The 23,703-nt window shown below is 36.6% G+C and overlaps 1 protein-coding gene across 3 annotated transcripts in view; it reads right to left on the bottom strand.

Annotated features, from left to right (window-relative positions):
- Positions 1–23,703, bottom strand: part of prex1 (phosphatidylinositol-3,4,5-trisphosphate-dependent Rac exchange factor 1) — a 119,661-nt gene that overhangs the window by 75,825 nt on the left and 20,133 nt on the right. For all 3 annotated transcript variants that reach the window (XM_030139134.1, XM_030139131.1, XM_030139132.1), the window contains exons 2-5: positions 17,534–17,599; positions 17,163–17,285; positions 6,387–6,491; positions 139–240 (exon numbers count right to left, since the gene is read on the bottom strand). In XM_030139134.1, coding sequence (XP_029994994.1) covers positions 139–240; positions 6,387–6,491; positions 17,163–17,285; positions 17,534–17,599 — 396 coding nt within the window. The remainder of the gene's footprint in view (positions 1–138; positions 241–6,386; positions 6,492–17,162; positions 17,286–17,533; positions 17,600–23,703) is intronic.

The following is a 23,703-nucleotide window of genomic DNA, read 5'->3' as shown; positions in this document are numbered from 1 at the left end:
GCTGAAAATACTAGTGGGCGGGGAAGACTGGGTGTCTAGAAATGTCAGTTGGTTATGATGGCAGTTAACATATGAGTTTTCAGTTTGTCACGAAAGGCAATGCAATAGCAAACAGAGCTTCTGTTATGGTGAACACACCTTCAGGAGCAGAGGGTACTTGCAGATCCTCTGAATGGGGGTGAGTAGGTAGCCCTCCAGAGGAATATCTGTGCTTTTCTTCCCTCCTAGTAGCATACAGTGCTGAAAAAGAAAGGCAAACAAACACTGTTACCCGCCAGTTTACAATTACACACATTAAATGAGATTCTGCCTGAAGTGAGATGAACAGTGACACTCACAGTAACAGTAAATATGAGGAACTGAATACAAAGTATCTGATATCATTGTATTAGGAACTATAAAATTCATGTTTTTTAATCCAGAGGATGAATGAATGTGAAAGAGAAGATAAATTAGCAAGAGCAAGAAAAATATGATTTGATATATCATCTGAAAAACACTTTTCAAATTATTTTAATCGGATGCCTTTTTATGATCTTACCTTCTTTCAAAGTGGTTAATTTACCAAATACAAAACTCTATTCAAATGTTTTCAATATTGACATACTTTGGAAACTGCATCTGCTTGGAAAACGTTTGTAGAGCTGTTTTCATTGTTTGTTGTTTCTCAAGGGTTCTTTCAGCAATAAACCAGACGTTAACTGACTATTTTGAGCCCCTTTTCCACCAGATTCCCAGGAACTTTTATTACCAAGAATTTATTTACGTAGGTAAAAGAGTTCCAGGTAATCTGTGCTTTGCGTTTCCACCACACTTCAAAGTTCCTGAAAATGTATTCAAATGAGGCTTGGTCGTTCTGAGTCACTGACTCCAAGTCCCACTAAGTTTCTTTTGAGTGTTCGGCATGCATTCAACAAGGTCCAGGCTCTTTTATGTGTATTTGCTGAATGTGGTCTTTAGTGTATTTGGATGGACAGACTGATGACTGCAATACATTCGTAGGAACAAGATGAATACACTCAGCTCAGTTTGGGTCAAAAATGCTCAAAAGAGCGACTTTAAACAATCAGCGTTCTTTAGCACACAGCCCCGCCCCTCGAGAATTCCGTAGAATCTAAAAAGTCCCAACTTTTACTAGGAACTTTTTTTAAGGAAAGGTTAGTATCAAGCAGAAGTTTTTCTACCCTGGTAATTTCAGTGAAAACAGACCAAAGTTTTTTCAAAAGTTCCTGGTAAGTAAAAGCCCCTGTGTTAGAAAAGGAGCTGTTTTTATTTTCTTTAAGACACTGTCTGCAGACCTGTGACAGGTGCAGTAAAATAAACAAAGCTTTATATGTGGTAAACTGTCCAAATGACTACTTCATTTAAAAATAAATTGTTAAGTTTTGTGATGGAGACATGTCTTTCATCAACTGAAAACGTAAATAAGGCATGTGTGAACTAATGGTTTTGATGCTCCTGAAACACTATTTATGTGTCTGGTTGTTTTTTGGGTTTCTAAGAATTTCTTTATATCAAAAATCTGTCATTCAATTTGTGATTATTATGATAACATTTTAAGTCTTTAAATTGAGAAATGTATTGTTTTTTGTAACTGGTTAACAATCTACTGCAACTGTGACTTTCACTATTCTAACTTTTCTGCCTTTAAACAATACTGTAACTTGTCCCATCTGTACACAGTTTTTGGTTTAGACAACTCACCACAAATACCATAGATGGTGGGAAAAATCGTAATGTGACCACATCCTGTCACCAAAGTTATATTTACTTGGTGTTTTACACCAGTTTTATCCGAAATTTAAAGGCTCAGCATGTAAGATTTACAAGTGCTTCTGTGCTAAAATGAAGCTTATGTCAAGAGTCTGTGCTGTGTGCCTCATTAACCGCTGCAGCATTAGAGGAACAAACACCACTAGTTGTGTTTCCATAAAATGGCAAATGAATATGAAGGAAAAATGTAAAATGCACCTCAAGCAAGCAAGCAAGCCATTTATGGAAATGCACCTAGTCAAAAGCTCAGGAGTGACCATAAGCATTAGGGAGGTATCACCCTGAGGGCCAAAAAACTGGAGTATCAATGAGCTCTGATATATCAATATATTGCCAAATGTGCAATAACGTGTTTTTACCTCCCAGTACTTTTATTTATCTATTTATTTTCTGATAGAGTACTCTGTTTTACAAGTGTGTATTTGAGTCTGTCTGTGAAATAACTGTTTTTATGTTTTAGCTGTGTTTATGTTTTGTTTCTGTTTTTGTTCATGTCTTTTTTTGGATTCCTTGACTCAGGGAAACGCACAAGAATTCTAACGTACTACTGCAATGTATCTGTGCAAATGGCAAATAAAGTCTATTCTATTCTATTCTATTCTATTCTATTCTATTCTATTCTATTCTATTCTATTCTATTTAATTCATGGTTGTCATGGGTGTAGGCAAAAGGGATAGTTCACAAAATGGAGTTAGCTGATGTCAATGTATGACCAGCTCCCTGTAAAACATAAACTTCTATGCAAACTTCATGTAAGCACCAAGCACACATGAATCTTCCATACTGAACCTTTAAACCACAGATAAAACTCATACGAAACAATAAACATAATAAATGACTACAAACTGAACATAATAAATTCAACTTTGGTTACAGGATGTGGTCATTAAGCCCATACTTTACATATACACTGAACCATTTAGCTTGTGTGTCATGCTTTTATATTTTGATTTACATGATATGTATGTTACTTATCTTCATACAATGATTATTCTTCCTCTCCTTGATGCAAAAAGATTTCATTCAGTGTCATTTAAAACAAAACTCCATGGTTATATCTATATCATACTACAATTCTTCTTCTGTGTCAGAGAAATTCCTCTGAAAATAGCTACTCCTTCAAAAAGAGGATCGCTGAGAAACCTCCATAATGCCCCTTCATTCCCAAGAAGATTTGGGCTTTTAGTGGCTGCCCCCCATAACCAGCTGAAAGGAGGGGTTTTCTTCTGAAGTGGGGGGCTACATTTACAGTCATGGTTTCTCTATCCCTTGTATTTTTTGAAGGAACGCAGCCTGTCAGAGTGCTATGAGCTCATGGGATGGGATGAAAGATCAAAAGCAGCCATGCAGATAAACCACTTGAGAGTTCTCCTGGGGGAAAGAAGGCAGGAGATCAGTTTGGAGGATTATAATCATATGGCAACTCCTTTCAACTCTGAGCACGAGAGAATTGTGTATGTGCATGGGGGGTGTTAGTGTAGCACTTCTAATGGAAAAATGAGAAGCAAAAATGCAGATCATGATTACAAAACTTTGGAATTCCGCAGATTCCTGGTCTATTCATCTCTCATTTCTCGCACTCTCTTGCACCCCAGTTGCCATCTAAATCCTCCCTGGCTTCCTCCTCCCCTTCTTCTCTCATCTTCTGCTTATTTGTAATGTTCCAGCTTAAACTCAGAATTCCCTCTGCTCTTCACTCTGACCTCCTTTCGCTTCCACTTCACTCCTCCCTCCTCTTCCAACACAATTAACACTCCATTTCTACGTATAATTTCAGCAGCCTGCTTTTTTGTGTGATTCAATTAATATGGAAATGGTTTAATCTGGGAAAAACTACACTTGAACTTAACACAGTGGAAAAGAAGCCAACGGCAGCTTGTATCACACTGCAATTAATTACTATGTCCATGATTTGCGACAGTCATCCCTTGAGGCAACTAAAATTGTTTCTTTCTTTCCCCTTTGCTCTTCTTAAAAAAAAACTGTTTTATAAATTCATAAACATATCTGAAAGACACTGCTTTGTGTTTTACCAAGTGTTTAGTTCATCTGTCCAGTTTCTATTTTGAGGATTGTTGCTACACAAAACACAGGAGTCAGCCCAGTATTTGACGTTACACTGAGCAGGTCTGACAATTGCTTTAATACAGAACCAGATGTTGTGTCGAGGTTTTATTTTGGAAGCATCAGTGTCACATAAGACCTAACCAATTAACTACTGCATGACTGAGCCAAGGGAAGCAAAAAACCCCAGCATACACAGCATCACTGCAATCCCACTCTTTCCACTTTTGTTGGTCAGAATAATGCCATGGAAGCAAAGCATCAGGCAGTGACAAATACAGGCTGCTCAGATCTCACAGCCAATCCCAAAAAGGCTGCCAACACTCCACAGCTGGCTGGCCCGGAGTCTGCAACAGTCAGGACCCCGCTCAAAGGGCCACGTCATTGTTCTGAGTTCATTGTATAGGGCCCAAAGGTTTGGGTGTTAAAAGGTGGAAACAGCTGGCGGCGGAAACACTACTGCATCCTGTCCGGACAGGAAGAACCCTTTGACCTTGTTAGGGTTTCTGTCCTTTATTCAAGTGTTAACATGGAAACAGAGGTGACAATGTGGAAGGAAAAGGGGTGGATAGACAACAGAGGAAGAAATAACACTCAGGGGAGGAACAATATGTAGGGCAACAGAAGATGCTGAAAAAGACATCAAGGTTATGAGTGAGTGCTAGAGAAAATAATTGTGTTTACATACTGAGAATATAGCTTTTACATTGCACAAACCTGAAATCTGGATAGTCTATATCCCTACATAAAGGATAAATACTAATATCCTGGCTACCCTGGAATGTGTGCAACACAGCACAGCAATAACCCATAAAGACCCAAGCATCCACCACCGACCCAAGCCATCTACTGATCTAAAATATTTAATACCTGTTGATCCACCAGTCCTATCAATACATGTACATACTTGAAGAAAAATGCAGTTTGTCATATTTTCATGGTCATCAGATATGACCCATTTGGGCATTCAGAGGCTCCCCAGTGAATGTGGAAACAGTCATCTTCAACAACATTGACTCACCAGTAAAACCCGTGGAGTTTGACAAATGACAGTGGATGGAGACACTTGTTTTTATGTCCAGTAATTGATATCTTTGCTGAAAAAGTTCCTTTTACTTCAGTTTTCTCTATTTTGATATAATAACCTTTGAATTTCAGTTGAGTGTCCTGACTATCTACATGATCAGTAAGTTAAATACAGGAAAATACATGATTTTGCATAAAAAAATGCAGAGGATAATGTTATAATAAATGGTGATAAATCACTGAAATTGGAAGTTGTGACAAAAATAGTTGTGGGTCTTTAAGGGTTAAAGCCAGCAAGAGGTGACAAGAGGGATGGGGAAAGTGCTTGCAATATCACTAGTGGACAGTGACAGCATGTTTACCAAAAATTTGGTAAAACTGTAAAGTTTCTTCATCAAACTTCTATGGTTCTGATATATGGCTATATGAATCCTGTCATCTTTTACTACAGACTTGCAGGTTGATGGTTTACCTACCTCTACTGCCTACTATATTAGTTTCATTGTGTAAAGACCAGTCTGATTTTTTAACTTCAAAAGAGACAGACTTTGTTTCCACCACTGTTTTTGCTTTCTGTTATTTTTTTCCCCGTGTGTTTAAGCTTTTATGATTGACTTTCTCCAAACCAGCATAAGAACTGATCCAGGTTTCTGAAATTACCTCTTAATGTTTACAAATGCAAACACAAATCAGGATTCTACAAAAAAAAAAAAAAAAAAAAAAAAAAAAAAGAACTTTACCCAGAATACTGAAGTCCTTGTAAGGACACAGGCAAATAATAGTTGTGACATCAAATAATGAAAAAAGACATTTTTCTTGATAAAAAAAAAAAGTAAAGGAAGTAAAAGATACAGTGGAAAGAGGAAGGAGGATTTTGGTGATTTTGGTGAAGGTGGGGAACAGTGTTGTGTGTAACGCGCTACAGTAACAGAGCTACTTTTTTCCAGGTAAAAAGTTGTGTAACGTGTTACTATTGAAAATTTGGTCATGAAACGTAGTTCCTTTTTCAATTCAGCACAATGTTCCGTTTCTTAGGAACAGATCTGACAAGTGTCACATACAATTTTTCCCCCCAATTTTTTTTTACACCCCAAGAATTATGTGCATGCTCCAAACCATCGGGCATGCGCAAATGCATTATTTTCTATGTAAACATCTGGTAGTCATTCTGTAGTGAAACAGCTGCACCTGTGCAATAGTCACAGGCTCTCATTTCATCTCATTTCACTAGGTAACTAAACAAGAGTTGGACAAAAAATGATACACCCTGTATTTTGTGTTCACCTATATGCTCATAAGATGTATCAAGGTTATATTATTTATATTGTTTGATAGGGCTTAGTGGTGGTGTTGAAGCCTATAGTTGTCCAATGTTACTCTCTATAGAGGGCAACTAAGTTAAGTAATGGATAACTTTTTAAAGACGTAACGAATAACAAGCAAAAGTAACTTTTTAAAAGTAACTACCCCAACACTAGTGGGGAAGCAGCACAAATATGTTAATGAAGGTGGTACGTCTTACCAGTAGGAAGGTCCTGATGTTGGGGATCTTGTTAAGCTCCATAAGAAGGCGCAAAGCCTTCTCATGGTTGCTGCAGTACTCGCCATATACTGAGAAGCTCTCCTTCTGAAAAACAGAAGACAAGTACGGGTCAGACCAGGGACTTGATAGCATACAGTGTATTACAGGCTAATTTGCAGCCTTGAAGAATCCATAGAGATAACTAGCGGAGAAAAAATTGACAGTACAAAGCAGAAGCTGCAGAAAAGCCTGCAGTTACATCAGTCTAATGGGACTCAGTTGTATTCTAGCAAAGGAACGAAGTGGATAAGAGCACTTCCACAGCAATTATCATTAGCAAGAGTGGACACATTTATGCCAGGCTATAATGAATGCAATAATAATGACACAAAAACCTCTTAGAAATTACAGACTGTTGTAAAGGTCTTCGATCAGTTTTGTGCTAGTTTTCATTGACATCATTTGTCCCACTTCTTGTTTTCAGAGTATTCTACATCATACTGGAAATACATAAACAGCACTGTTGACACACACTGCTGATACACAACACTTCCTCTTTCTCCTAAGAGACACAGTGCACATACTGTGCACTGAGACAAAACAAGGCTACTGCTTGAAAAAAAGCTTGCTTTTGTTGAGCTGCCACTTATTTTTCTTTTACAATACGTAAACCAACACCTCTGCCTTTGAATAATCTGAAATGCATTATTCATGCAGTATACTGTAGGCAACAATGTACACACTGCACCACAGCTGCAGTTGAATTTACACCCTGGAGCTTATTTAAGCCCATTGTATTATGTTTAACTATGCTAGGGGGTAGTTGGGATGTGAAACCATGTGCACAGAGGGAGCTGGTGCTTGAGGTCCAGAAACTGAAACTGTCATCTGAAACAGCCTCGTAAGTGAAATCCAAAACTGCAGGTGCTCGGACACCGCTTTTAACCTTAACCAAAATACTGCCTGAGGGCTTTGCCTCTAAAGTTGGCTTGATAGAATACTACAAAGGAATAACAAATGTCCTTCCATTGTAAAAAATTTAAACGTCACCAACATGTGGGATACTCACTGAAAATTCTAAACCCAAGTGAAAGACTAATGAAAAATTAACAAAGCTATAAAACTCAGGTCATGTAAAGGAAGTGTCATTTGAAATAATTGAGTGACATTGTATACTACAATGCCCATTAGCCTTAGTGTGAGTTACTAGGGCATCAAACTGCTGCTAAAAAGTATTATTATAACATGACTACACTTTGAAGGAACAGAAGAATTTGAATCTTGGGATTAGATTATTGATTTTTAAAATGCACCCTGGGAGTTGTAGTGTAACACTGACCTCAGGTTGCAAAATGACACAGAGTTTGAATGTCTTTCTGAAGCTGAAAACTCAACACTAAAACTAAATAAAAACTCAACTAAAACAGTGAATCTCTCAAAATAAACATAAAACTTCCTATGCACTGTAAAACTAAATTCAACATAATTTAACCACCATAATACTAATGCAAGTAATAATACTAATCTGTTCAATTTACCAATGACTACAGATGTGCACACTGTTTCAGAGCATGGAATGCTTTTATTATTTTTACTTTTTTCAACAAAACAGCTGATTCCAGGGGAGGCTTTGAGAATATCTGATTATTGAGTACTGCTTTAAACAATAAAAATCATAATTAAGTCAGCATCCTGTCAAGCAACGGATGTGCAGAAGAATAACGCTTGTTGTTCTTCTACTCCTGCACACATTCATTCAACTACAGAGTTTAGGTGTTGCATGGTAGCCCAGATGTGGTGACAGGAGTGGCTTGACAAAGCTAACAGGGTCTTTATATAGAACCCCGTGCCTTTGCTCTAAACTACACCTCCCCGCCCCCCCTTTCCAGAGAAAGCTGGAAGTCGTTTATACATGTGTAACACAAGTGAGCAGCACAATGTAATCAGTGGGCAGCTTTTACCACACAGGCAGGCTGGAACACAAACACACCCAAAGCCACATTTGGTGAGGGGATTCCAGTCCAAAGCACCACTGGGAGCAACAGCTGGGCCAGCATATGGTGTGAAACCCCAGATACTGTCAAACTTAGTTAATACACTACACAGATAGCTATGGCTTGTAAATGTGCATGTACCATCTTGGTCCGTTAACCTGATAAGACCCAACACAACACAGGAGTATTTTTACCTTCAAGACAGTGTGACATCTGCATGTTTTTACCTTTAGGACCAGGTATGGCTTTTTAAGACTGTACGTGACATTTTCATGTTCTGACCTATAAGAGCAGGTGTGACATTAGTGTGTTTTTATCTTTAGAGTGCTGACCACAGTGGAAAAACCCTCACATTTTCAAGGGCTACTTTCAATGTTGATGTCTTTATAGGTTATCTTATATATGTAAAATTTGTATGTAAGTTCTTATTTTTCAGGGTCTAGAGCAGAGGTGTCAAACATGTGGCCTGCGGGTCAAAACCAGGCCTACAAAGGGTTCAATCTGGCCCACAGGGTGAATTTACAAAGTGCACAAATTACACAGAAGATATTGACAGTCAAGGGTGTCACTGAGTCTTGAGAGGTTGTTTTGATCATAAAGTTAAATGCTACATTTTTCAGTTCCAGTTGCCTTTTACTAAATGTTTTGCGTCTTTGTAGATCAACTGAAATCTGTAAATTATAAGGCACATGTGTATGTGATATATAAGGTATAATACTGTTAAAATTGTAATTATTCCTCTTAAGAAATTTCAGGGTGTTCATGGATGTTCAGGTTATTTATATTTTATGGTAAAAGGATGGTTTGCAAATGTAAAAATTTCCATACTGCAATTTTTTTTTGTTTTTGCACTAAAGCAAAGGTAAAGAATTTGAAGTTGTCATTATTTATGAGTTATTACACTATTATTTTACTGATCCGGCCTGTTGGAGGTCAAAATGTGGCCCCTGAACTAAAATGAGCTTGACATCCATGGTCTAGAGCATCCATTTCCTCATGTGCTCGAAAACAAGTTTAACATAATTCATTATTTTTCCTTAAAGGCAGAGGTTTCTATTCTGGTAACAGAATTTCAATTAGCATAGTCCTATTTAGAAAAGGGGCTTTACCACTCAAAGTCACACACTGTCATAAAACCTACCCCATTCATACCAACAAGACCGCTCTGTTAACAGAACAGTCACAACTCTTAATCAAAAACACACAGTGAGTTGTGTGACAGTGAACTTAGGAGTGGTTTTATTGTGTCCACAACACAACGAACATCATCTGGAAACATGAACATGAGTGCTTCTGATGGGAATATGTGGATTTTTAACAATGTTTGCAATGTTGTTTCATAGGACACTGACAGCTAGATGTGGCTTCATCTGATAGGTCAAATCATGTGAATAAAATTATGTTTGATGCAGTCTTTTTGTGATGTGTGCATGTTCATATGGCAATGATGATGACAGTACACTTCATCAGTCATATCACTATCACATACACAGTGTTTGTATGTATATCTTGCTAATGTGCATCACTTAACACTTGTATCTGAACCTGAAATAACCTTTTCAGCTCCAACCACCACCTGCAAATGAACCCTCTAACTCAGAGAAACAGCATGGCTTTTTGCAGCTATGTTTACCTGTAGTAACCAAAATGATTTTAGCTTTCCTTATTTGACAATAATTACTGTATACACTCCTTCATGCACGCCTAAAACAGCTTATATGTCTTAGCTTGGCAGAAATGTGAACTTTTAATTTCCAACAGGTCAATCTTAGACATTATGCTTGCTCTGAAAGACATTACTTATGCCCAAAATAACTCAAAGACTTTAGTTGTCCTTTTGATAAACATACATCTTTATTTGAATTCTTCATCACTGGTATGTTATTCCTGAGGCTAGATGAGAGAGCGTAGTGTCTCACACTGAGGAATCACATCAGGTCAAAGCATAATGGGTGTAGTTCAGAAAGTGCATAATGACATGACTGTTACTTCTTGAACAGTGCACATACATAGACTCAAAGACACAGAGCAAATATTGAAGTCTCTGATTCCTCCTCTAACATCAGATCACTTTCTCGTTTGCAGAGTGTGAATAACCCCATGAAAGGAGTGACTTTGGTCCAATTCAGTACAATTTACTATGTAATTGAAGGAGTAGAATGCTTAATTTAGAGCTGAAACAATGAAACGATCGATGAATTGACTCAAAACAATTAAAAAACTTGACAAACAGGAAGAAAAGTCCAAGGCATTCTCTTTGAGATAACTTTTTTTATTATTTTTTAAGGTCTACACATGACCATGCCTTGAGAATAAAAACATTTTAATGCTTAAAGTTAATGCCTTGGACTTTTCATCCTATTTGTCATCTACTTTATGAATCCCTTTTTCCAAAGAGCACCTTGAACAAACTCTTTTTTGGGCCCTACAAGCATTCCTTCCCATGATTTTTTGAAGAATTAAAACATTTATTCTCTTATAGTTTTCCTGAATCAAGCTTTATTTCCTTAATTTCGCTGCTGTTAAACATTGGTTCCGCTGTTGTGTTTCACACAGATGCTTATTGTGGTGCGCATGACACCAGGATCAACACAAACAATATGGTGTGTAGCTCAGAGGAGATCAGGACAAAAAGACAGACAATGTCTATATGTTCACTTTTCTAAATTGGAACCATCTTTTACTCCTTAAAAATATTGGGCTTTATTTTATTTTAGTTGTCTGTTAGTTCCATCTTAAGTTGTTGTATCTGTAGATATTTTATATATACTTTTGTACTATTGTTGTTATTGTTATTTCTATATAGATATTTTTATATATCTTTTTACTTTTATACTTTTTGTGGTCATTGTTTCAGCTAGTTCATGAATAAAGTTAGTTTCAGACATATCTTTTTCATATTTTTGCTTTTTTTCCTCCTATTCAAATGATCATTTAATCGAATCAAATTGCAGAAAATTATTGATAGTATAACTGATTACAAAAATAATCAATACTTGCAGCTCTAGCTTAATATGCTTTGATACTGACAAAGAAACAACATTCTTAATTCTGTCCATTGCAAAATGTTGTTGAAGACATAGTTCTATAGAGCCTTGTCCTGGTTATTTTAATTAAAAAAAAAAAAAAAAAAAGACTTTTTTTTTCTATATATGCAGCCTCCCAGACCATCTTGGCAACATCTGACTTTGAATAGTAATGAATCTTCCCATTTTCTTCCCTAACTGTGAGTGGCAGACAGACTCAAAGAACAATGCGGGGGGTTAATCAAATCCCAGTCATGGTGTTGACCTCCGGTCGAGGTCAAGGGCTACGGCTGGAGGGCACAGACGGGGACGTGTGATTGGCTGAGAGACCGTTGGTGTTGAAGGAGACAAAGGTCATGGTCTGGAGAGGGAAGTGTAATGGATATGCACAAACAAAACTGGTGTGTGTGTGTGTGTGTGTGTGTGCGCGTGTATAACTACTTCAAGAGAGGGACATACAAACACAGTGACACACACATCATCAGAGAAACGCGCACAATGATTGAATGTGCGTTTGTCTAAACCAATCTTATTCACGTTAATTATTAAGGTAGCCTTAAATAAATTAGTCAAACAATACCAGTTAATATTTTTCACCAATATGTAATTTTATCGGATTTTCTATTTTCTATCAATACAATTTTATTCTATGCATTTTTAACCAACCAGCTGTAACCAATCATTTTCACTGACAACTCATCATAATTTTGCTCGTAATTAGAATATCCTTTATGTTTAATTACAGATGATTATGAGTAATAACTGAATATTTTATAATTACACGATAGATTCTCAAAACTCAGAGATCGTTTCCCAAAATTATAAGACAAAGTCTCTAATTTTTCTTCTTTAATGAATAGAATAAACTTCCATAAATTAGTATTACTATATTTCAAAAGTTACTTCTTTCACTGATAATAAATTAAATACACTAACAATGAACACATGAATACATTTATGGATCATGTGGACATTTGGTTATTTATTTTAAGGACTGGGCTGGATGTAATGAGGTCCAATCTGTTGTTCACCTCTGAACTTCCCTTCTGCATCTATGCCTCAAGTCCATTGTTTATTGTTATTTTTCTATGGGTTTGGTATTTTGTGAACTGTGAGGCCATGTAGGTGTTGGAAAATAGGAATAAATATTTTATTTGTTGAGAACATCTGTCAACAGCAGACTGTCCTTTCTCTGCCTATGTTTACAGCTGTAAGGTAGTGTATTTGGAAAACTCAACTACAGTGCCAGAGGTCATTTTAATAACAGACCATGTCAGTCAGTGTGATGCTGTGCTAATGAAGTTTGACTTGGAAGTAGAATGAATATATTGTTGTGTTGAGGAGAAAAAAAGTACAATGTATTGGTATCCTGACCCTTTAAGTTAGCCATCAACAAAGACATGGTGAACTTTATACATATATATATTGTTTTCATATAATACATTTTTTATTCACTTGTATAAACTGAGTAGAGCTTGGATTTGAAGAACCCAAATGAGACACTGACATTCAATGAATAACCAATGAAACAAATAAAGAACAAACATTTTATCTAGTCTGTATTCATGCATTTTAACATACTATACTGTATAGTAGACCTGCGGCTACTGATTATTTTTGTAATCAATTACTCTGTCGCTTATTTTATTCAATTTGACTCAATTAAATGATTATTTGAACAGTAAAAATGTGAATCAGACATGTCTGAAAATGACAAACAACTTGTCCTTTATTCCAGAACCAGATGAAACAACAACATGTGACATCTACAAGCAATATGTGCACTGCAGTCTTTAACACATTTGGATACAACTTACTAACAACTTAAGATGGAACTAACATACAACTGAAAAAATAAAGTCAAATATTTTTAAGGAGTAAGTGATGGTTCCAATTAAGAAAAGTGAAAATATAGACATTTTCTGTCTTTTTGTCCTCGTCTCTTCTGAGCTACGCTCCATGTTGTTTGTGTTGATCCTTGCATCATATGCATCACAATAAAGTGTCCATGTGAAACAAAACAGTGGAACCAATGTTTAGCAGGAGTGAAATTAAGGAAACAAATCTTGATTCAGGAAAATTATAATCAGAGAATTGTTTTAATCGATTTGAGACAATTGTTTCAGCTCTACTATATAGTAAGATATTAAAATAAGTGTACTTTTACTAACATCTATTGATGCAAAATGTCACTTTTTGTGATGCTGGTATTGCTAATATTTGGGATTATTTGGTTATCATAAACTGAAACTGATATATGTACTAGTTATATACTGGGCTGAGCAATGAAGCTTTGTTTCTTGTTATTTAGTATAATTACTAACAGACAAAGCCTTCTACCAAACATTTCAGTCATTAATCTCTGAACCCCAGTATCCCTTATTTCTCATCCAGTCTGACCTCTGCATCTCTCAGTGTGAACACAGGTGGATGAACCATGGAGATCTCCAGTAATCAATTCTCCGCCCTGACACTCGGCCTGACAGACTGAATGACCGTGACGCCTTGCACATATGTGAGGGTACATTTTGATGAGCCAATTCAGATGCTATCCAGAGATAAGCCTCACTGTCAGTCAATCAACAAGCAACTAGTGGAGGGACTGTCATTGATCGGGTCATTTTGCTACAGCTGAGTGATCCAGATCATAAAAAGGTGAGCAGGTTGAATTTCAGCCATAGACATAACCCTCTATTTCATGATGTGGACAGATGGCAACAGTGGCTTGATCACATTTTACTTGTTGTGAGATAAATTTCCACCAAGAAAACACACTGAAATACTATCTAAGGTCAGTTGTCTTTGAAATTTAATAATTTAAATATATTTTTCAGTGTTTGCATTTTTTTATAAAATGCTCAAATGAATTTTTTGCCAAATGGCAAATATATGTGAATATGGAACAGATCTGTGTACGCTCAACCTATTGGACTGTAACGGATTTGACTCGGCTGCTCTGACACTAACTAAAGATTCCTTTCAATCACAAACAGTTGGTCTCCTTTCTGTACCTACCTGACCCACTTTCATAGACTTACTCAGAAATAGTTGAATTTTTGATTCCAAGAAGGATGTATCTTTCGACACCATATATTGATATTCTACTACTATCTAAACCTCCAGATGCTGCTACAGCAGCAGCTGAACTCACTCTCGTTTGCCATCACCTTGCACCAGCAATATTTCCTTCACACACACACACATCAAAGCTCTTATGCAATTTGATCCACTTATATATCATTCATGCAGATATTACTTAAATAGTGCCTTTAATATGTATCCAGCTCCATATAATGACCAGACATGACCTTTGACCTGAAGTCATTTGAATATCATGGTGGAAAACACAACAAAATCATTAGGTTTGACTTTAAAAATCTAAAATAACATTCTTGCCCACCCACCTTGTAGATTCTATTGCTTGAAATATGTTGAACACACTATATTTATACATAAAATATATCAAACTTTAGAATCTATGAGGACATCAAGATGTTCAATTTTAAGACAAATTAAAAAGGTTTAAAAATTATACATTACATGCAGAAGTGAATGTAGCATCCCAACTGATCATCTAAACATGTCTTATTTTCAAATGTGTGTTATTATGATCATAAGTATTTGTTGCTTTAATGGAACTCCTTTACAGATGAGTAAATCCTGTCACTATTCATACAAAAGAGTTGCATACTTAGCATTACAGACATTATCATAGTGCACGGGATCAATTTTAGAGATGCATAATAGTGCTGTTTTGCTTCAGCAACTGAGTCATGCATCACTGAACATGGTCCAAAATGATATTCTAGACATAATTATGCATTTTACTGTGCCAGACACACTTATTTTTAAAATAAATCCAAAGTGGGCAATACAGATAGGATATCAGAACATGTTCTTTATCTTAACTGCAAATTATACCACGGTCCAATTTTGTGTGTATTTCCATGCAGTTCTGTTTGCCATCAGACTCTACAACACCTTAGTGTGATGATACATGTACTGATGACTGCTTAGTCCTGTTTTATGTTTGGTGTTCTTTCTTTCTTTTCATTGAGCTGATGAAAAAAAGTTAATTTCCTCCTAGTGATCAATAAAGTTAATCTGTATCTGTATGCCCATAGAGGTTTAACAACAACAACACTTTCACCCTAGAACCTCATATAACACAAAAACTTTAAAGATGCCAAGTGATGTTTAGTCCAAAAAGGTGTCTGCATATCTGGTGGCTCTTTCCACCCAGATGTTGTATTGGTCTGTTATTCTGTGATTTTTGCATTTGATTTTTCCGACTGCAAAGGTCTCTAGTTAAGTTATGCTGTTAATGTTGTGGAAAGTGTCTCTTTTAACCCAAACCATGATCATTTCCCAAACATAAGTAGTTTTAACCAAATTGTGACTGAATATTGAAAAGAATTCTCAATAAAGGGTGCTGGGTGGAACTATGACATATAGCTCATCTATTCACCCATCACATTTCTGAGCCATTCAAGACTTCCATTTTGTGCTTTGGGGTTCAAAGCCAAACAATTTGCTATATAGCTAGTTGCACACGACTACATACACACAATAATTTAAGTCTATACCTGTTCTGTCTCAAATATGTTTCAGTGTAACAGTAAAATGATAAAAGTATAGGTTGGATTAATTTACACAACATGACATTTTTAGAAAAAGCAGATTTAAATTAGATTTTAAGGTACTTTCCAGAATGGCACACCCTTAAAAAACATTTACATTTTTTTCATTTTATAAAACAAAATACTTTTATGCTTACTTTAACTCCATACAATTATACATATATTTAAGTACATACATTGGATTGGTGGAGTGCTGTTTTCTGACTTAGACTATTTGTTTCATTTTTAGGAAATTATAATATTTTATTTAGTGATAATGAATCATTTCTGCTTCCCTGCCTCTCACTGAGTTCAGAATCAAAAGATGAAAGTGAAGTTCAGTGAAAAAAAGGCAAGGAGTACAAATTTTGCATTATTTTGACCCTGCGACAGAATTTTTACTGTCTTTCGGTGAATCTTCTAAAGCTGTCTCCTATTCCACAGAGGCTGACTCTGCACACAGATGGTGGAATCCCTTGCTGAGGTATTTCTGTGCTTTAGTGAAAGTGTATTGGAGATAGTTTATTTGAGGGCGACAAACAGAGAGAAAGAGAAGGAGCTTTAGATTGAGTGCTACCAGCAGAAGCATTGTCCCTTCACTGAGGGACACACCATCTCTTCCTCTCTGGACACAGACCCTTCTTTGTTTGTTCCCTGAGGCTATGTGAGTTCAAACAGAGGGAAAGGGAGGAGGTGGGGGTAGGGGGGCAGAGAGGAATCCATGGATGGGATGGAGGGATGGCTGGACGGTGGATAGGCAAGAGAAGGAGACGGCAGAGACAGTCACTCGCCTGAACTGATAAAGAGACATGGGGGGAAAGAGAGGGGTTTTTTCCTGACAGGATGCAGGCCTGTTTGGGAAGGGAGGAAATGCCGTGTGGAGGAGGTGTGTGTGTGAGTGTGTATGTGGGATGTGGGGTAGTCCTGGAGATGGGAGGGGAGGGGGGTGTGCGTGTGCGTGTGAGAAAGAAAGAATTAAGTAGTATTTTCACAGCAGGTTTTGCACGCTTCTCTTGGATCTGTGGTTATGGATAGCCCATGAAAAGGGAGTGTGTGTGGCTTTTTTTTACTCATGACATGCATGCATACATGTGTTCCCACGTGCGTGCCCATGGATGTGCGTGTCCCAGTACTTACAAACTGCAGAAACACGTGTCCCAATGCATGATGGGGCTGGGGTTCTGGCTGCAGACTGGCCTCCACGGCCGATAATACCTCTTTGTGCAGCTCCAGGATGTCCTCAATATTTGAAAACAGAATCTATAAACAGATGGATGAGGTAAAGAGGAGGAGATTGAGAGGAAGGAAGAGATAAAGAGAGAGGAAGGAAAAGAGAGGAAGTGATACACAGATGCAAAGACATAGGGGAAAGAAGGGAAATGAAAAAAATAAGTATTATACCTCAGAATCTGAGGCTCACAAATCAACCAGTTCTGATATTTTCACAATGGATACATCTTCTGCATGAAGAGGTGGCAAAAAAAGGTGGCGTTTAAAATCAGTCATACCTTGACATGTTCAGGTGAGAGACACTGCTGATCATCTGCCGTTTGTCTGATTCTGTGCAAAAATGCCTGAGGAGAAACAAAAGAGAACTGTCACTTAAAAAAGATAAGTACTTGTTTGTTTAATTTACTTATCAACTTACTGTAGTTCTGGAAACTGTCCTAAAACACAGAAACATACCTTTTGTGTAATGCAATCATTTAGGTTGGAAATGGGAACTTTAAGCCAACTGTTCCTGTACAGGTTTAAATAAACACCTGCCAGGCTCACATGCTGGGTAACGCAATTAAGACATATTCAGATCTAACTGACAATGATGCAATGCATTCAAACCCAGTAATTCTGATGTTTAACTAATATGATACTGTGAGTATGATTTGGAAATAAAACATCAAGTTCCCTTCAATAATGATTTTGAAGTGAATATACATGTTTTCTTTCTTAACTTTGAGGAAGTAAATACAGATTCTCATACATCACAAATGCAGACATACATACTTCTTGGAAATGTGTCTTTCACGGTACTAGACACAGACTTGTCAGCTATTTCACAACAACTTGTCTAACACACAACCTTTCATTGAATAACAAAAAAATTTCATTGTATAGTGAGACTCAAAGCTCACTGTATATTATACATTTTCTGTAGTAGAAGCACCTGAGCATTCAGCTGAAAGACATCAAGCGAAATAACAGTGCAGTGTCTGCACACACCACTTCACAGAAGACAACCATAATAGGCTCATGTCAATTTGAGCTTTGCCTGTGTGTGCAGTTTTGTCTGTGTGTCTGGACTCTGCCCATCACAATACCAACTTAAAAAAAAGATTGTGCACTGAGAGGGGAAGTGAATCTGCAAACAGTTTCTTTTATTCTCTGTTCCCTATTTCTTTGTCTATCACAGACTGCCTCAAAGTCTTAAGTCTGTCTCAGTCTGAGTGTCTGCTTCATCTGCAGGCGCCGATACTGTCTTAAAAAATGGAAGGGATAAGAGATATGTATCCTAATATCCCAAATAAAACTCAATCTTTTTGGCTTCGTTCGTCTGGGACGTGCCTGCTGTTTCGTCAGCCTCAGTTTCAGTGAAAACTCAGAGCATGTGGAAGAACAAAGGCAAAAAAAGTGTTGGATTCAGTGATTAAATGTACAAAGCAGTTTTGTGGTGCAGTGCTGTTTATTGTTTATTCCAGTGTACAATGTTTGTTTTCTTGTTGGTTATTTAGTTGTCTTACTGCTGCTTATAATTATTATTATTATTAGTAGTAGTAGTAGTAGTGACATAACATATATCATTGTTATGACTACGATTATTTTATTATAACTTTTCTCCTGCGATTATTAAACTATACAGGGTGGGGAAGCAAAATTTACAATATTTTGAGGCAGGGATTGAAAGACAGTGTATGACCAATTAGTTTATTGAAAGTCATGAGAATTTATTTGCCACAAGAAAATTTACATAATAGAAAATGTTTTTATTCTATGTGTCCTCCTTCTTTCTCAATAACTGCCTTCACACGCTTCCTGAAACTTGCGCAAGTGTTCCTCAAATATTCGGGTGACAGCTTCTCCCATTCTTCTTTAATAGTATCTTCCAGACTTTCTCGTAATAGTTTTGCTCATAGTCATTCTCTTCTTCATGTTATAAACAGTCTTTATGGACACTCCAACTATTTTTGAAATCTCCTTTGGTGTGACAAGTGCATTCAGCAAATCACACACTCTTTGACGTTTGCTTTCCTGATTACTCATATGGGCAAAAGTTTCTGAAAAGGTATGGATAATAGTGTTAGGTATGATTATGACATCAATATATGTTTGGTTTCAAAACAATTGACGCAGTGCCTGCTGAGAAAAAACAACTAAATGTTCATTGTAAATTTTGCTTCCCCACCCTGTATATAGTATATGCATATTATAATATAATTAACAATTTAGTATTCTTACTTTTACTTTACTATTACTACTTTGCTACTTGTTGTTTCTACTAGTATTGCCCGTTTCTTTCACTCCTGTTATATATTAGGCCTGTAACGGTACACAAAATTTTTGGTTCGGTACGTTTTCGGTTTTCAAAGCCTCGGTTCATTTTTTTTCGGTTCGGTACAGGAAGAAAGAAAACCCCTCAAAATGTTTATTAATGCATTTATGAATTTTTTAACATTTTTCCCCCCAGTTTTTGGAGACAATAGAATATAGAAAAACAGGAATAATATAATTCTGCTGCTACAAATCAAATAGAAAATAAAATAAATTGTTAATATTACTAAATGTATTTTAAACATTAGTATTGCACTTTTCCCTGAAAGGTAGTTTTGAACAAACAAGAAAAATCTAATCACAATTCTGTCAGTTCACATTCTGCATAAAAATAACAAAAAAATTCCACATGAAGTGCAACATTAACAAAAGGACAAACTGGTATTCTGTTTAAACAAACTGAAGAGAAACTTTGACAACACAATGAACCAAATTATTTATTTTAGGACAGAGAACAAACTGTTTAGGACACTGTGTGTATTTGTGTGTGCCTGTGTGCAGGGAGGATTTTTTCTTTTTTTTTTTTGGAGCCGGGGGGTAGGGGGGACGCACAGTTATATACCTGGGGGCGCAGTCCATAACTAACGTAATGAACGCTGTCGTCAAACGAAAGTGAAACTTTACAAACTTTTAACATTCTATTTATTCCTCTGTTATACAGCGTGCGTGATAGACAGACAGACAGACAGAGCTAGTGTAAGTGTTTTAGATCTACCGTAGTTCCTAGGGGCCAAACAACGTCTGTCTTATTAACATCTCTTTCCTTGTTGTTGTCTTTCACCTGAACCTGAACTGATCCAAACTGGACTGGACTGATTGTGGAGGGTCTTCAGTCTCTTCCTTCCAGGTTCACATCATATGTGTTGTTTTTTTTTAACCTTATATCAACTGCTATTTCATATTTCGGGTCAATGTGTGCGTCCTTCCATATGTCCACGTGAAACTTCCGCGGATTTAAAGTTCCGCATCGAATGACGTCTTTCGTTCCTTTTTCTTTTTCTCATCAGACTGTGCCGTTTCAGTACAGCTGCGTACCTAACCGAACAAGTGTGTACCGAAACAGTTCGGTACGTGTACCGTTACAGGTCTATTATATATGTATGTATGTATGTATGTATGTATGTATGTATGTATGTGTGTGTATATATATATATATATATATATATATATATATATATATATATATATATATATATGTATATATATATATATATATATATATATATATATATATATATATATATACATACATATATATATATATATATATATATATATATATATATATATATATATATATATATATATACATATGTACACTCATTTAATTACTATTTTCTTGTGGTATTTCTTGTGTGTGTACATTCTGTGTTGTGCTACTATTAGAACCTCAGTTGCAACCTCTGCCCAAAGGATTAATAAAGTTCTGTCTAACCTAACCTAACCTAACCTAATCGAATCATTCTGACAACAGGTAGTAGAGGTGGAGAAAATGTGGTGATTGATCTTACAGAGGTTCACATTTCATTGAGACATAGAGATTGTGTCATTTTGTGTTGTCCTACTCTTATTCCCAAATTCACATGAAAGATTGGAAAATTAACTATGGCAAATCGACTATGGCAGCATCAGGAGGGCTGTCACAGACTAACATGCCCAATTTCACGGCAGCTTTTCTAAAATAAACAGGTGTTCTTAAGGGATTTTGTGAAAATTGCAAAGATAGTTGTGAGGGTATTTAAATGTGTTCTTACCAGAAAACTGCACAGAACACTAATAAATGTCCATAGTAATTGCAAGCCTTGTGTTCTTTTCAGTTAAAAATTTTAAAACGACCAAAAAAACTTATAAATGTCCGCATGTATGTTAACACCCAGAAAGACAAAGTGAGTTTGGTGACACATGACTCAACGTTTTTGTGCATTGAGGACTGCTATGGTTGTTATTGTTATGATTATTATTATCATGATTATTGCGATTGCAGCTTTGTGGAGGGACCAAAAATAGTTGTCAGCAGGTGAGACATGAGAACATGACAAAGTACAACTGAGGTAGCAAATGCAGGAGAGACTAAGCACTCGCATTTTATTTTATACATAGACAACTTTACTGTTTGAAGTGGTAGAGAATGTGCGTTTGAAAATGAGACTGTAGATCTGCAATGCTGATTTGGCATCACTTTTATAGAGGACTGCCTGAATTTTGATTGTTGTTTTGTTGAGTAGTAATCATTATGTATTAATTATTATTTTATTACAAAAATGATGAAGAATTCTATCATGATAGTGCCTCAAAAAATATGACAGCATCGTTTGGACAAATCACCCAACCCTAAGATATTGTAGCAGAGGTTTGTCCTGTTGTTCTAATCTCTAAGCTGCTTTATATATACTATTACACTGTGTTTACACTACCTGCAAACACAAATAGTGAACACCATTTCCTCTAATTATACATATGTTGCCCTATTACAATGTTTCAACCTTTCAAACCATGCTCAAAATGTTTCAGGCAAAACTGATCTCATATGTTATTTCTGCTCATTTAAAATACATTGTTTTTTTCATTTCATTGGAGGGAAAGCTTCACATGCTCTATAATGTCACACATAACATAATCCTTTTCCATGTATTACTTAAACTTGCTTGCCCATAATGAAAGAGTGACACTTGTAATCACACATTTGTGCTAAAGATAGAGCGTTGCCAACAAGGCAGTCAGGCAGCAATCATATCATTTCCTAAGAGGCTGAACACTTTGGGAGGATTGGCTCCAGTTCTTTTCCCTCTTTGCTTGCTTTTACGTAGGTTACACCAAAATAGAAAGCAAAGGTCCTTAGCAATGAGCTGCGACCTCGCTAATTAAGACTAGTATTAAAGGGAAGCAGTATCTGTTGTGTTCTTGACTGGTTTTGGAGGGGAGCTGATTGTGCCTGAGGCTTACGCTAATTAAATCTCCCATATGGCAACTTGTACCGTGTCCACATTGAAGGAGTCACTCATGTGAGAGATTGCTCCGTGGAAGACAAGACGGCAGGATATAAGGCCCCCACTACCTCCATCCCCACCAACCCTGTCACTTTCAAATGCAGGGGAGCAGCATGAAGAGAGCAATGATAACTACGGGATACAAACAAAAGTATCCACACCTCAGAGATGGTCCATTTCAACGTCCCAGACAGGATTCACTCTTTAAACAAAATGTGCCACGCAGATGTGGTGATGGAGGCATCAGCAGGGAGGACGGTGGGAAGGGACTACAAAGAGGTCCTTTCATAGCAGGTCTCGCCCCAACATGACCATTCTCACCCAGGGTTGTATTGGCTGCCTTCATTGTTCCGTCACAAAGCACACAGGTTTATTTAAAGTGAAAATTGGAAGCTTTTTTGGCCACCATCAGGAGAGTAACACTGGCTTGCCTTAGAGTAAACAGAACAGACAGCAACTAGGCATGCACACCAAGCATGTCTGAGTTTACTCAAACTCAGGATCTTTGTACACCGGGCAGTAAAGTTTAAGTGTGAAAAGAGCCAAAAAAAAAGTGGAAATGGCCTGGTTTAATTTTGGACCATTTAGCTTCTTTTGATCCCTTTTTAAATGCATACTGCTTAGTTTAAAGAGAAGAAATGTGTTTACACTTCAGTAACTTTTTTTTTATCATGAATACAGAGATAGAATTTATGCATGTGAAAGAATAGCTCTGAGTCTCACCTTTCATTAGAGGCAAAGATTATGACTGTATGTTGAGGTGTTCAAGAATAGCAGCTCTTTTTCCCCAAGTGACCTTGGTTACCACAAGTTTGTCATTTTGAAAACGTCTAGAATTATGCTAAGATAAATTTGTGTAAAACATTGATTTTTTTGTACAATTGTTATTAAATTTCAAGTGGAGCTAGGTAAGACTTCAGAGAACTTTTCTATATTCTTTCAAAGTCCTTATCTACACTACAGACATTTTAAATAAAAAATAATAATAATTAGGTGAGAGTAACATTCTTCTTTTTCAGTGTTGTTCAACGTTCTGTTACTCAGTAATACCAGTTACAGAGATGGTGATTGTTGTTCAGACTCTTTCAAAAGAGCCCAAGGCCATGTCTATACTATACAGGTTTCAGAAAAACCTCTGGATTTAA

This window comes from Sphaeramia orbicularis, chromosome 7, assembly GCF_902148855.1.
Source record: "Sphaeramia orbicularis chromosome 7, fSphaOr1.1, whole genome shotgun sequence".
NCBI lineage: Eukaryota > Metazoa > Chordata > Actinopteri > Kurtiformes > Apogonidae > Sphaeramia > Sphaeramia orbicularis.
The sequence above is the reverse complement of the archived record's forward strand: the minus strand, read 5'-3'. Positions and strand labels throughout refer to the sequence as shown.